At 41.8% G+C, this 16,608-nt stretch overlaps 1 protein-coding gene across 3 annotated transcripts in view; it reads left to right on the top strand.

Annotated features, from left to right (window-relative positions):
- Window positions 1–16,608, top strand: part of bcl2l12 (BCL2 like 12) — a 36,171-nt gene that overhangs the window by 4,086 nt on the left and 15,477 nt on the right. For all 3 annotated transcript variants that reach the window (XM_089019602.1, XM_089019603.1, XM_089019601.1), the window contains exons 3-5: window positions 3,639–3,837; window positions 13,375–13,612; window positions 15,065–15,172. In XM_089019602.1, coding sequence (XP_088875728.1) covers window positions 3,639–3,837; window positions 13,375–13,612; window positions 15,065–15,172 — 545 coding nt within the window. The remainder of the gene's footprint in view (window positions 1–3,638; window positions 3,838–13,374; window positions 13,613–15,064; window positions 15,173–16,608) is intronic.

Genomic DNA, 16,608 nt, shown 5'->3' with positions numbered 1-16,608 from the left:
ACCGTTAACATGGATGGTTTTCCGTTCCTCGTGTTTGGTAAAAATCCAGGAAAACGATCGGAATGAAATTCAATTTGCCGGTCCAGAGGCGAAGTTACTGCTAGCTCCCCTGCACACGGCGAAACCCCGAAGCAAATATCGATTCACTTTAAGTATCTTTTGTATCGATATAAATATAGCAAAATGGCCGGCGGAGATGAAAAAGAGCACCATAGTAACCGGATTATCGTAAAAACCACGAATCGTACTATACGGAACTAATTATACATTAAAAGACTAGAAATGTGCACGGGAAAATGAAAATAGTGTCGTAATAAGCAGTATTATCAATATAAATGATATCGATATAACGAGACTTTACTGTAATATGAAAAGATTGAAATATTGACTCATATTTCACAAAGCAGCACCCGCAAAGCTGTGTGATTCTTCTTTTCCTTTTGGCTTTTCTGGTCCTCGCCACAACAAATCAGTGTCCTCCATGTAACCCGGTTTTGCGCATCCTTTTCTCTCACACCAGCTACCTTCATGTCATCTTTGACAACATCCACAAATGTCCTCTTTGGTCTTCCACACGGTCTCCTGCCTGGCAGTTCAAGGCTCAGCATCCTTCTTCCGATATAGTCGCTCTCTCCTCTGGACATGTCCAAACCATCTCAGTCTGGCTTCTCTGACTTTCTCTCCAAAGCCTCTAATGCAGGATTGCTCAGACTTTTTCAGCATACGAGCTACTTATAAAGACTACCAAGTCAAAATGATCTACCCACGACAAAAATGCAGAACATAATTATTTTCAAATGTTTTAAGGATTCTTTGTATGTACAATGTATGTTGATGTACCTTGCATAACTGAATAAGCCAATATTGCACAACACACATAATAACTACATATACATAACATAATAAATAACTATTAACATTTTTTTTGTAATTACCTGAGTTTACTTTGATGACTTGCACTGAATTGAATCAGCCAGGGATGCATAGTCCGTACAGTAGCTGCTGACAGCCAGCCTCAAGCACATTTCCAAATGTTAATCATTCATAGTGGAACGGTATTTGGACTTAATGATCTTCATGTAGGAAAAGGCTGACTCACATAAATAAGTGGAGCTGAATAATGCAGTCAAGGAGGTAGCACATTTCCTCATGTTGGGGTACTTTTCCTGTGTGAGTAAGTTCCAGGACTGTCCATGAGCCCTGGACTTCAGCAGTGAGAACACTCACAATCTCCGATGTCTTTCCACATTTGCTGGGTTAAATCCTCAGCCATGGCTTCACAACTAGTAACTGTATGTCTTGACAGCTGCAGAGCTTTGATTGAAGATAATATCTCTGCCTTATTTTTAAAGTCTCTGAACAAGGAGTCAGCTGCTTCAACGAATGCTTCCTTTACCATCTCTCCGTCTTGGAAGGACTTATTGTTTTTAACGATGGCGTGACTCACCCGCAACGATACTTCGGTGGCGGCTTTCGCTTTTGAAGTATGTTGAGTGAAAAATGACTGCTGTCTGGGTAACTGGGATTTTAGTTCGTCCAACGTTCTCTTTCTCAGCTAGCTTTTCGGCGGGAAGTCAATGTCATATTTTCCATGAACAGTCCGAAAATGCCGCTCCACATTTTCCCATTCCGTATGAAAGTACTATGTTTTGCCCCCTTACTTGGTCCTGCTTTCTCACCATATGTTTTAGCAAGGGCTTAAAATCTGAGGTAATTCGCTGACTACCTTGTAAATTTTGCTGCGTTTAGCGCCGTTGTTTACGCACGCACGGCAACCTAAAGGTAAAAATTCAGTTCTGAATGGTTGCCCTGTATGTCAATCAAGTGACGGGACGTTTGATAGGCTGACAAATGTTTTTTTTACTGTCACGCTGCGATCGACCAGTACTACCTCCGCGATCGACCAGTAGATCGTGATCGACGTAATGAGCACCCCTGCTCTAATATGAGTGTTCCCTCTGATATATTCATTCCTTATCCTGTCCAACCTGGTCACTCCCAAAGAAAGCCTCAACATATTAATCTCTGCTACCTCCAGCTGTGCTTCCTGTTTTTTCTTCAGTGGTACTGTCTCCAGTCCAAATATCATGGCTTGTCTCACCCCCGTTTTATACACCTTTCCTTTCATCCTAGCTGAAACCCTTCTATCACACATCACACCTGATATTTTTTTCCAACCGTTGCAGCGTGCCTGGACATGCTTTTTCACCTATTTTTCATACCCTCCATTGCTCTGGACAGTTAACCCCACTACTTAAAATGAATGAATGAATATGCAATAAAAAATGGACATATGAGATCATTTTCACTTTGGCCTGATGGGGGCGGTCTGGCTTTCGGTAATAATAATAATAATAATAATATATATATATATATATATATATATATATATATATATATATATATATATCTCGTTATATCAGGGAGTGGGGACTGGGCCGTCAGAGCCTGCAAGGCCTTCTCTGCTGGCCTAACATAATCAGACATCATTATCATAATTATAATAAAAGTCAATTTCATTAAAAAAGTATTTTTTCTAAATATATATATATTCTACATACTGTTTTCTTGATGTTATATTATATCCATTTGGTTATGCTCCTTTCAGTGTTGTAGTTTTAGGTCAGAGTTTTTAATCCAATCAGAATTCAGCTAGCTTGTGTCGCCAGGCTGTATGAAACGCCTTCAGAATCAACAGTGAGGGCGTCTGTGCGCTGTACATGAATGGGCACATGTAGTTGATATATAGTTGCGATAGCCAATCAGATCACGAGTTGGCACAGTAAGGCCAGCTAGAGGGCCTCGCGTTGAACATGACATGTACGCGTCCTGTGATTGGATACTCACTTTACCTCAGCCCTCAGCGGAGGCAGCGCTATGCAAATCAACCAAGCTACAACAGATCAGACCCAGAAACTTTAGCACAAAAACCAAGTATATCTACTCGCTTTTTTAACCCACAATGGCTGAAGGAGAGGACAACTCGCTGTCGCATGTAGGCCTATTCTCAAGAACAAATGAAAAAGATTTGTTTACTTTTATTTTCAACAAATAGTTCGTTTTGTGAACGTCTTGTTGTTTTTCTGATATTAAACTGACATTTTGTAATTCAGCGTAACATCTTGTTAAAGATTGCATATTCTTGGTGGACTTAATAAAACTTTGTGGACAAATGATTTTAAATTTCCTTTTATTTTTAAGTGTTTGCAGTATCACGTATAGTGACAACTTCTAATTGCTGATGCAGATTTATTGATGTGTAATTGCTCCGGAAAATAGCCTGTGTTGTAGATGATTAAGTTGATGCCACGCCCAGTACTGCGTGCGTGTGCTTTTGTAAATGATATCTCCAGCCGTTGTGTCATAAATTATGGTATTACAAGGGATATTTGTTCAAGTCGGACTAAGTAGGACTTCACTGAAGGCCTAGGTGTGAAATGCACGGACCGCCACTGATATATATATATATATATATATATATATATATATATATATATATATATATATATATATATATATATATATATATATATATATATATAGTTTTTTGTGCTATGAATTAAAATGATGGGAAGCTTTTGTGGACTGTGCCATCACAGCTGTGTTCATTAATGTTCACGCTGTTACTTCAATCACAGTGCTGGCGTCAATCCTGAACCAAGAGGAGAAGACGGATGGGATTCTCAAGCAGATGATCAATGCTCAGGAGATGAGAAGAGGATGGGATTTAAGAACTTCCTAAAGCAGCGACCTCGGCGCAATAATGCAAAAGATGTAAAAGGTTCTTTTGAAAAGGAGAGCAAGGCCAGACCACAAAACATCAAAGAGCTATCAGAAGTAAGCAAATTATTTATTTCAAGCCACCAAACGTCAGTTGGTGTGCAAACAAAATGTGGGATTGCCACATTGAGTTTGAGCACACTGTACATTTGGGGCATTACAGTATTTCGGAATGGGGCTGACTGATTTAGAAAAAGCCATTTTAACACTTCCCCTCACCCACAATATTTTTTATACAGTATAATATATACAGGTAACACTCAGAAAATTAGAACATCGTGAAAAAGTTAATTCATTTAAGTAATTCAACTTAAAAGGTGAAATGAATATGTTATTTCGACTGGTAATAGTACTAAGCCTGGTTCAATGACCATGGGATTCCTTTGCTTGATCGGCCAGCAAACTCACCTGACCTCAACCCCATCGAAAATGTATGGACCACTGTCAAGATGAAAATGAGAAACATGAGACCAAGCAATGCAAAAGAGTCGAAGAGCTGAATGCTGCTATTGAAGCATCCTGGTCTTCCATACCACATAAGCAGTGCCACAGGCTGATATCATTCATGCCAAGCCACATGGAAGCAGTAATTAGGGCAAATCGGGGCCAAACCAAGTACTGAGTACACAAAATGATGATACTTTTCTGATGGTTGACATTTCATTTATTTAACTCTCCTCCCTAGCAGGCATTTTGCATTTCTTCCCCCACAGCCTACAGAGCCTGCAGCCTAGCTTTGCAGTGTGCTCCCTGAGTGGCTTCAGCAGGAAATTCATAACTAACATGTGTGTTCAAATTAACTGTTATAACGTATTTATTTGTTGTTCAATCTTTATGAAACTTTCAGTACACTTTCATAACATATAATAGAATAAGATAAACTTTTTTGTGAAATTGATTGAAGTTTTTTTTCCAAACCCGGCAAATTACAACAAAATACATTCACAACAAGTCACATATGCATGAAATAAACCTAGAATGCATTTAAAATAATTCAGGATTTAAAACATGGAATGCATAGGTTCACCTTGCATTGCTCACAACCTGTTCTTGGCTCGCGATGAATTTTCTTATTTGCACACTCTTTACATGTTCTCTTTTTATCCAATTCTACTGGCCATTGAAGGCAATGAAGACAACAGTGTCATTTTCCTTCATGCATTCTCTTTTTCTTTTCCTTCTGTAATTGCCAAACAACTGATGAGCTTAGTTCGTCCTGAATTCTAAGTCCTTTTTCGGAGGCGACCTGTTCTGGTTTTCACTTGATGGTTTGGACAGAGTTTCATCAGTATAAATCTATTGCAAATACAAATATCCACCAGAAATAGGAAACAGGAATTTCTACCATTTGAGTGATTTCCTGGAGATAGCGTATGAAGCACGTAGTTGATCAGCCCGAAAGTATTTGAATGGTGATAGAAGTTAATCAGTGCAACAGTCATGACTGTGTCAGATGCCAAAATGTCTTCATCAACATGGTCATCTATTTCATTCTCATCAGGATCTGGAAAGATATACAATACATGGGTATTTTAGAAAAAAAAAACATATGGACCTCCGTTTCAATAATCATATTGAGAATGCAAAGCTATGAGATACTACTATTAGTGGAAAACGCACCATTCACTTACAATTATTTGCGTCGGGTACCAAGTCAGGATCAACAATATCATCATGAAAATAGCGTTAGCGTTAGAATGTTCCGAATTCGGGACACTCCTTATTTTTAGTATTTCTCCGTAAATAAGCAAGTTAGCGTTAGTTTATGCATTTCGAACCAGCTGTATCACCGTGTGGTACGGCGCCTGCACCGTGTCCTGCCGTAAGACTCTGCAGCGCATCGTGAGACGCAGCTGAGAAGATCATCGGTGTCTCTCTCCCCCCCCTTCAGGACATTTACAACACCCGCCTCACCCGCAGAGTCATCAGGATCACTGGCGATCCCACCCACCTCTCCCACAGCCTCTTCAGCCTGCTGCCATCGGGTAGGAGACTGCGGAGTCTCCGAGCCAAGACTAGCAGGCTCAAGGACAGTTTCTGCCACCAGGCAGTCCGGAGACTCAACTCCCTCCCAGCCCTGCCCACCCTGCCCATTCCCACTGCCACACTCACCGAACTCTGAGGACATGCTACACGCTGTACTATCATCCTGAACTCTATTTTTGTTCTTTCTCATTTTTCTCTGAAACTTCAACCACTTCAACCCTTTCTTCTTGTTTGTTTTTGCATTACGACATTACGTAACTTTATATATGTCACTACCTCACTTTACATACGTCACTACCTCACTTTACATACGACACTACCTCACTTTACATTCAGAAATTACATGTATAGTCTGTTGTCAATTGTATGTCTTTTTTAGCCACGTTAGCCAACTATTAATGTCTTGCATGCTGGGTCCGAGAGGACATTAATTTCATCTGTGCTGTATGTCATGCATATTAGCATATTTGACAATAAAGCTGACTTTGACTTCAGTATCAATGTAAACCTCTTATGAATAGCTCATAAAATAGTTACAACATATACTTACGTGGATTATTATTATTATTATTTCATCCATGACGAAAAATAGAAGGTGCTTTGAAGATGGAGGAGAGCACATTGTGTTGCGCATGAAGGAGGTGATGTCACTGACGCTCTTAAAAGCAAAGCTGCATATAATCTGTTTTAAAGGGACGTGTAACATGGGCCGCATCAGTTTCAATCGGCACTTGAACTGCTACCTTTCATTTTCTCGATCTAGAAGCACAATCGTCCGTAAAGGGTTAACATCTATTCACGGCCCGCCTGTAGTCGGCATCCGTCATTATTTGTTATCGCTTCAGCCTGACTGGAGGCGTGACTCTACACGGAAGTAAAAACACAACGACTGCAGTCGTTTGCCGGGAGGAATGAGTTAAACTAATTTTTGTTCATTTCATGTTATGTTCTAATTTTTTGATACCTGCTTTTGCGTTTTTCATAAGCTGTAAGCATCAAAATTCTAACAAATCTGCTCTTCTTGTTTTCGTTTCGGCTTTTCCCTTCAAGGGGTCGCCACAGCAAATCAGTGTCCTCCATCTTTAGAGGTTTGATTCGCATGTTTATTTTTGCCAAGCTTTTACGTTGGATGCCCTTCCTGACACAACCCTCCCCACAAGAAGACATATGTCCCTTTGTGGCTCCAGGACAAGCAACTCGCTCAGTAAAAGGCTCCCAAACACAAAATAGTAATCAGCACAGCAAATAAAAGGTTGAAATATCTTGCAATGCATTTTATAAGTCTAAATAATATAATGATTTCACCTTTTAAATTGAATTACTTAATGAATGAACTTTTTCATCTGCGATTGGCTGGCAACCAATTCAGGGTGTCCCCCGCCTCGTGCCCGAAGACAGCTGAGATAGGCTCCAGCAACCCCCGCGACCCTAATGAGGAATAAGCGGTACGGAAAATGAGATGAACTTTTTCATGATATTCTAATTTTATCAGTATTACCTGTAATGAGGGCAGCCCGGTGGTCCAATAGTTAGCGTGTTAACCTCACTGTCCAGAGGTTGTACGTTCAATCCTTGCTCCAGCATCCCTGTGTGCCTGGTTCTGTATTGTCCGGGTCTTCCGGTTTCCCCCCACGTTCTAAAATGATGCAGGGTAGGCTGATTGAACACCCCAAACTGTCCTTCGGTGTGCGTGCCCTGTGATTGGCTGGCAAACGGGTGTCCCCTGCCTCCTGCTAGATGACAGCTGGGAGAGATTCTATCTTTCTGTGCCGTCCGTCCGCCCGCCTAGATATATACTGTGTATACACACACGCATACACACACACACACACACACACGCACGCACACACACACACACACACACACACACACACACACACACACACACACACACACTTTTTTTCATTCATTCATTCATTCATTCATTCATTCATTCATTCATTCATTCAGTCGACCATTCATTCAATCATTATACAAACCTCTATGGTTATAAAATGCGTATAGATTAAAACGTTAAAAAGTACATATTAATACATATTTATAATAATAATAATAATAATACATTTAATTTACAAGCGCCATTCAATGCACCCAAGAAAACTTTATAATTAAAAGAACAATAAAACCATCAATAAAATGAAAGGACAACGACACAATTTTTTTTGTTTCCTAACCGACATCAAAAAAACGTTTTATAGCATCTAAAATACCCAAAACATGCAGGCTGATATTTTTATTCAAATGCAAAACACCAATAAAAATGACTTAGTGTCCCTAAACTACTTCAAAATGACTTAGAAATGGCCAGTTTCAGAAGGTCCCGCCCCCTTGTTCGTGACGTAACGCCAGGACATCTTGCCTTGCTCTAGAATCAAAACAATGGCTTCAGATTCGGAGAAGATGCTTTCTTGTTACTCATCCAGTTATGAATATTATTCAAATAGTTCTGAAGAGGAAAGCATAAATGTTTGCATCGATGAAAAGGTTTCTTCAGCCGTCATCTGTACTTCTTTGAAGGTGTCGGACATTTCGCTTCTTATCCAAGAAACTTCGTCAGCAAACTAAATTAGCAGAGCACACGATTGATCCCAAGCTACAGGAGAAGCTGTTACTTTTGCTGGACCTCCCACTCTCAAAGGGTGTGGAAATGCCGTTCCAACTAAAGAATACAACATAATTGTGCCGCTCTGTTTCCACATCGACAAACATATTATCCCGCTCACCTGGCATGCCGTGCCTGACAGTTGTACGCCCATTTCTTCATCACACGATATTAAATGGGGCAGATTGAATGTGATCAGTTAGTTTGAAAAATTTGTTCTATCATCGTCAAGACAGAAGGAGAAATGGAGTTGGGGTTTGGATTGGATTGGATTTGCCTTTATTAGTCTCACAGTGGAGAAATTTACATTTCACAGCAGCAAAGTGATGAAAGGAATGACAGTAGAAAAACAAAATGCATGAGTTGCTGGAAAGGCAGCCACTCTCGCGGCGAAGTCAGAAGAACAAAAAAAAAAAAACGAAACAAATAAATGACAGCACAAAGACAATATGACAAAACAAAGACACAGAGAGTCATTCATTCTTCAGGACTTGCTGTACCCTCTTTGTGATGACATGAAGCAGTTCTAGATGAAAGAGGAGAGGATCAAAGCGTCTTTCCACCAGTGGATCAGGGACATCATGGTGGAATATGCACGTCAACTACAAACTAAATGTTGAAAGCAAACACGCAGCTGTAGCATCCATTGAGGAAAAGAGATTGTCTCACATCTCCTGTCCCACATAAATCTGCTTCAATTCCAAGCTGCAACAGTTCCACACACGCATCAGCGCTCTGCGCTGACGCTCCTTTCTTCTTATCGCGGGCTCCTCAAGCCATGCATCCATCCAGCCGCAAACTGTCCAACAGTACATACCTTTCCGCTGAACAAAGCGTCAACGGCGCCATCTGAAGGAAATCAGTGACTGCAAAGTAGTGGTTGGTGATAGTGTAGCCAGACAGCATAGGTTGGTGTTGTGTAGGATGACGGTGGCAGTGAGGAAGATGAAGAAACCAAAGGCTGAAGTGAGGACAAAATGGTGGACGTTGAAAAAGGAAGAGTGTTGCATGACATTTAGGAAGGAGGTAAGACAAGCACTCGGTGGGCAAGAGGTCCTTCCAGATGACTGGCAAACTACAGCGAACATAATCAAAAAGACAGGTCGGAAAGTATTTGGTGTATCGAGTGGAAAAAAGGTACATCAGGAGACTTGGTGGTTGAATGGGGAGGTGCAGGATAGTGTATACAGAGAAATAGGTTAGCAAAGAAGTAGCACACAGAGGACGGACGAGAGTAGACAGCAGCACAAGGAGTTGCAGCGCACGGTTAAAGTAAAGGTGGCAAAGGCCAAACAAGAGGCCTATGATAACTTATATGCTAGGTTGGACAACAAGGAAGGTGAGACTGATCTTTACAGGATGGAGAGACAAAGATGGTAAGGACCTGCAGCAGGTTAGGGTAATTAAGGATAGAGATGGCATTGTATTAACAAGTACCGGTACTGTGATGGCAAGATGGAAAGTGTACTTTGAAGAATTGATGAATGAGGAACATGAGAAGGAACAAAGAGTAGAATACGTGATTGTTGTGGACCAAGACGTAGCAAACATTAGCAAGGATGAAGTGAGGAGAGTGCTGAAGAGGATGATGGGGGGAAAGGCACTCGAGCCTGATGATTTACCAATCAAGGTATGGAATTATCTTGGAGGGGTGGCGGTGGTGTTCCTGACTGGGTTATTCAACAAGATCTTAGATGGTGAACAGATGCCTGAAGAATGGAGACGAAGTGTATACATCTAAACTATGCATACATTGAAGCTATGGGAAATAGTAGTTGAAGCTAGACTCAAAGCAGAAGTGAACATTTGTGAGCAGCAGTATTGCTTAATGCCAAAAAAGAGTACGACAGATGAAGTGTTTGCTTTCAGAATGCTGATAGAAAAGTACAGAGAAGGTCAAAAGGAATTGCATTGTGTCTTTGTAGATCTGGAGAAAGCGTATGACAGGATGCCCAGAGAAGAGCTGTGGCATTGCATGAGGAAGTCTGGAGTGACAGAAAAGTATGTCAGAGCGGTGCAAGACAAAATGTTCGCGGCCACCCGGGCAGACAACTCTAAAAAGTTGCCTGCCCGGCCATAAAGTTGCTTGCCCCATTTTTCACAACTTGAAACACAATAAGACGACTAATCGCAAAAAAAAAAACATTGTTGCGTACACTTTAAGGCAAAAATTAGTGCATCCAAAAATAGGCTGCCAAATGAAAAACAAAGTAATGTAGTTTATTCAATACATTGTAAGAATGAACATTGTAAAGAGCAGTACATTGGGGAGACTAAACAAATTCTCAAAAAAAGACTTTATCAACATTGCAGGGATAATACTAGTGGGCGTCAATCGGCAGTACATATGCACCTAAAAGCTCGCAACCACTCATTTGACGACAATGAGGTTAAAATTTTATCGAAAGAACATAGATGGTTTGAAAGGGGAGTAAAAGAAGCGATTTTCATAAAACAACTAAATCCTTCATTAAACCGGTTTGGTGGGGTGAGGTTCAATTTGAATCGTTTATACAATAGCCTGCTTAGGCAACATAGGATTAGTAATACTGATGAGGTGATACCGGTCGAAGTGGGGCAATCAGGCCAGTCGTTAGTCAGAGTAGGAACTATCAGTGGAGCAGCTGCAGGGAGTAGTCCCCGCTCTGAGAGCAGGGACCTATCATAGCAGAGTCCGGCGCCGCCATGTCTGGAAAGTAGAGATATATTTAGGGCCTAAACTACCAGTAAGACTTTAGTTTGCTGACGAAGTTTCTTGGATAAGAAGCGAAATGGCCGACACCTTCAAAGAAGTACAGATGACGGCTGAAGAAACCTTTTCATCGATTGTTGCAAAGTACGTGTACAGGTTTTTTTTTAAATTAAGGAATTACCTACCACAAATGCTCCCTTGCTTAATTTACGGTAAATATCCCTCGCTGAAGATTTTGCTCCAGTTGTCGTTTGTCGTCATGGTGCACAGTGCAATGTTTTCGTTGCCAGAAGCCTCTTTCGTGCTTTGGCTTCTGATTGGCTGCCATGCCGACTATGCAAATTATCAAACGAACGTTCGTTTGGCAATTTGCATACTCGGCACGGCAGCCAATCGGAAGCCTGTTTGATGCTTCGGACTATACCGTGACTGAAAAGTGTACTTGCAAATTTTGGAAGCCGCTTAGAAAGAGGAGGCCACATGGCTTGTATGGGTTTGCTTGTCGCGTTTGCTTTATTGAATAAAACAAATGTTTGATTTGAAAAAAAAAAAAAAAAAACGTTAACGTTTTGAAAGTTGTACGCCCCGGGCCTCCGGGCAGACGCTATTTTAAACACTGCTGTAAGACAATTGTGAGGTGTGCTGTCGCTGTGACGGAGGAATTCAAGGTGAGGGTGGGAGTCCACCAGGGATCAGTTCCGAGCCTCTTATTCGCGATGGTGATGGACAGGCTGACAGACAATGTTCGACAAGAATCTCCTTGGACCATGATGTTTGCAGATGACATTGTGATCTGTAGCGAGAACAGGTAACAGGTGGCGGAGAAACTTGAGATGTGGAGGTATGCCCTGTTTCTGTTCTATCTATTCTCTATCACGGTTCAATTGAACAAATATGGAAACTGCATGCAAATATGACTGAACAAAATGAACATTTATCTCAAATTGGATTGAATTTGCAAGGAGAGGAATGAAGATCAGTCGCACGCAGGAAGACGGAATATTTGCGTGTGAATCAGAGGGATCCAAGTGCAAGAGTGATGCTACAGGGAAAAGAGATAAAAAAAGGTGGATGATTTTATGTTCTTGGGGTCAACTGTCCAGAGCAAGGGAGAGTGTGGAAAAGAGGTGAAGAAGCGTGCCCAGGCAGGCTGGAACGGCTGGAGAAAAATGTCACGTGTGATGTGCGATAGAAGGGTTTTAACTAGGATGAAAGGAAATGCGTATAAAATGGCGGTGAGACCAGCCATAATGGTTGAACCTGAGACAGTGCCACTGAAGAAAAGACAGGAAGCAGAGCTCGAGGTAGCAGAGATGTTGAGGCTTTCTTTGGGAGTGACCAGGTTGGATAGGATAAGGAATGAATATATCAGAGGGAACACTCATATTAGAGCAGGGGTGCTCATTACGTCGATCGCAGTACATTAAGGGGACAACTCATATTGGAGGCTTTGGAGAGAAAGTCAGAGAGACCAGACTGAGGTGGTTTGGACATGTCCACAGGAGAGAGTGACTATGTCGGGAGAAGGATGCTGAGCCTTGAACTGCCAGGCAGGAGACCGAGAGAAAGACCAAAGACGAGGTTTATGGATGTTGTCAAAAGAGGACATGAAGGTAGCTGGTGTGAGAGAAGAGCATGCACAAAACCGGGTTAGAATGAGGACATTGATTCGCTGTGGCCACCCCTGAAGGGAAAAGCCGAAAGGAAAAGAAAACGTTAGTTTGAAATACAGACTGTATGATTTCAGTTGTTTATTTTTACATTTGTCGTCTGAAATATTTCCATTCATCCAGCCATCCTTTTTCAAATCCTCTTATCAGGCGTGCTGGACGCTTTCCCAGCCGTCTTTGTGCGGTAAGCATGTGTGTGTGTGTGTGTGTGTGTGTGTGTGTGTGTGTGTGTGTGTGTGTGTGTGTGTGTGTGTGTGTGTGTGTGTGTGCGTGTTCGCGTGTGTGTGTGTGTGTGTGTTCGCGCGTGTGTGCGTGTGTGTGTGTGTGTGTGCGTGTGTGTGTGTGTGTGTGTGTGTGTGGCTGTCACTGAAAAACATTTCTAAATATTTTGCTTTTACGACTCTCTTAGTCGTACCTGACCCCAGATCTAACTTATAGTTAGTCAATCATTATGTTAAATGGTATATTTGTTTGTTGTTGTTGTTGTCTAAGTAGACGTCTTACATGTTGTCAAATTTTCCCAAGTGAATGTGTGGGCTTTAATGGCCACAAAATATTGTGATTATGTCGTGGTCATTGTGGTAATTTTCCATCTATTAATATTCTTGCATTGTAAATGTTGACCAAAAAACCTTTTTGTGCAGGAAGATCTTTTGTCTCCGTCCTCAACATCTGAAGAGGATGACAGTGACAAGAAACAGACCAAGAAATTGAACAAAAAAATCAAAAAGAGCATTTCCAAAATTTTCAAACTTAAGATTAAGGAGAAGGAGAAAGAAAGGGAAAACGTGGAGAAAAAGGAACCTGGATCTCAACCTCGGAGGCCTTCCACGTTGCCACTTAAAAAAGCCACTGAGCCAGGACCAAGCCTCGTTTCTCCAAGTAACCTTCTTAATTTCAAACCAGAATTACACAAACCATGATATGACTAGGTTGGCACCACTGTAATGTGGTACCAACCTCTTGCCTTTTGAGTTGTTTCTATCTACAATATGATCTTGTAATATATTTTTTAAAACGTTTTTCAATTTTATTTTGGTAGTATTTAAGTGCCCAAGGTTTCTGTCAAACATACTATCACTCCAGGTTCAATTACAGATGCTCCCCAACTAACGAACATTCGTGTTACAAAACATGGTACATGCCGACATTTTTGCGGGTACTGTATGTTTTATAAATGTCTGGTCAGAGATGCTGTATGTTAGATTTTGTATTGCACGCCTTTTTCATTGGAGGTTTCAAGGCCTGGATGTTTACGCGACGGACACCAAGGCAGACCAATCAGCGTTGTGCTGAAGCCAATGAGATCAGGCCCTGATCCATCGAGCTCACTTACGATTGGCTACGTAGAGTATGTTAGCGGGGAGGAAGTCCTTCTTACCAGTTGATGCTCCAGGAGAACGCGATGCATAGCAAAAAGTAATTTTATGCAGTAATGGCTGACTGAAGACCCAAGGATATATGTCAGCGTACTACAGTAGATGTGAATTTATTTTACTGTTAGAGCATCTGTGTTTTATAGTTCCCCCTTCAGTGTATAACATACATTCCATACAAAATATAATACTGAAGCAACTTATGAACACATTCACCTTACGAACGATCACTCGGAACTTATCTCGTTCATAAGGTGGGGAGCGTCTGTATACATACATACATACATACATACATACATACATACATACATACATACATACATACATACATACATACATACATACATACATACATACATACATATAGCGCTTTAATAACAGCTGAAGCTTTAACAAAGCGTGCCTCAAAACAGTTAAAATAAAGTAAAATAATAGACACAAAACAACCTAAAACACGGACAGTCTTGCAATCTGGACCACTTTGTTGTTTGAAGCAGTCTGTGATGAAAGAGGATTGAATGAAAGTGTCTTTTCACCAGTGGATCAGAGACGTCATGCTCAAAATGGGCTACAAGCCAAGTCAATAAGTAGCTGCAGCATCCATTGACGAAAAAAATGAGATTGGTGTGCTTCTCTTGTCCCATGTAATCGGCGGCTCTCAGTTCTCCTCTCTCTTGATCCTCAACTTCATACATCCAGCGGCTTCAACGCAGACTGTCCAACTGACATCTCCACTGAACAAAATGGGGCTGTGAAAAATGCTGCTCATTACAAGCACAAAAATCACAAGATCCCAGTCTGTCCAGCATCAACATGCGCTTCAGCCATATTTACAAACTAAGAACAAGAGCAGGAGACACATTAATTAGCAAGTACAACTCCTCAAGTTATACCAGGGTGTCTGTAAAATGGGTTGACATGAGCATAACCCTTGTGTTGTTGTTTCCTGGGCATATAGATCACCCTCCTGCGTTCTATCATGAAGTGGCAGAGAAGCTGGAAAAAATTGCCCAGAGGTCTGCTGGTACAAAGAGGCCGAGCTCCACTCCACCGCAGGCTCCTTCAGGTAATAAACCTGTACATTCATATACATAAAAATCCCACAAAGAAATACCCAACTCATTACAATCAAGTATAAAGTCAAAGCCTGTTCCTCAGGCTTGCCCCACATTCTAACTCACCACTATGTAAGATGAATTTATTGCTCTCATCAGCTGATTGCTTCTGATTGCTTATTTACTCCGCCATGCCTGAAGGGCACCATGCGAACCCTGAAGGGAAAAGCCGAAAGGAAAAGAAGAAAATGCCTGTGTGAGACATCTTCTAGGTTTCACATGTTCCTCCGGATGTTGCAAAAACTTGATCTTAGATGTCTTTTGACCAACAGAAAACAAGCTAAATATTGCGAATGTGTACAGTAGTCCCCTGCTACTTCGCGGTTGCATTATCGCGGTTTTAATGCATCACTTTTTTTTTCAGGAAAAAAATACACATTCAGAAAAAAAGCCAAATAACTCAGAGGTGCTGCAGCTTTATTGGTTCCCAGCAAAGACGTCACCCAATGACAACACGATATCCCGTGACTTACAGCCATGTGGATTGGCTGTGCATCTTCTCAGCCCCACCCTGCACCCCCCTCCGTCTTATGACGTGTGGTACTTATTGATCAGTCCAGAATCAGAATCAGAATCAGAATCATCTTTATTGCCAAGTATGTAGGACACACAAGGAATTTGTTTCCGGTAGAACACGCTGCACTAGTATCGTTGTCAAAAAAACTGCTAAGTGGCACTATACAGTTCCATCTACTGTTGAAAGAGTTCGAAGAGTTAATGGCTTGGGGGAAGAAGCTGTTTAAATGTCTGCTGGATTTGGTGCGCATGGATCGGTAGCGCCTGCCTGAGGGGAGTAGCTGGAAAAGGTGGTGGGCAGGGTGCGGAGGGTCCAGTAAGATTTTCCGCGCCCTAGTTTGGATTCTTGCAATGTCCAATGTATGTATATTCGTCCAATGAAGTAGTTGCCTAGATCAGTGTCGTTTTTACTTGGACATTTAGTTTGTCTGTGAATGTGTGTGTGTCTGTGTGTGTTTGTGCGACTGAGGGAAGGGTTGCCTACTCAACCAATAGAGAGAAAGAGAGATACATGTGCTGTCCATGCCCCATGTTGGGCTCCGCGTATGTGTGTGTGCGTGCGCGCGCGTGTTTGCGTGTCCAGACGTGCAAAAATGTGTCCACTCCAGTGCCAGGGTTTTTGTCATTTTCACTCAGACTTCCCTCTCCCCAGCCACATCTTCCAGCTCGTCCTGGCGGATCTCGAGACGTTCCCAGGCCAGCTGGGAGACATAGTCTCTCCAGCGTGTCCTGGGTCGTCCTGCCAGTGGGGCATGCCCAGAACTCCTCACCAGAGAAGCGTCCTGGAGGCATCCTAAGCAGATGCCCGAGTCACTTCATCTGGAGGAGAAGAGCCCCTCCCGGTTAACCAAGCTTCTCACCTTATCTCTAA

Source organism: Hippocampus bargibanti, linkage group LG17, assembly GCF_051943395.1.
Source record: "Hippocampus bargibanti isolate YZ-2025 linkage group LG17, ASM5194339v1, whole genome shotgun sequence".
NCBI lineage: Eukaryota > Metazoa > Chordata > Actinopteri > Syngnathiformes > Syngnathidae > Hippocampus > Hippocampus bargibanti.
This window is presented reverse-complemented; position numbering and strand designations above follow the sequence as displayed.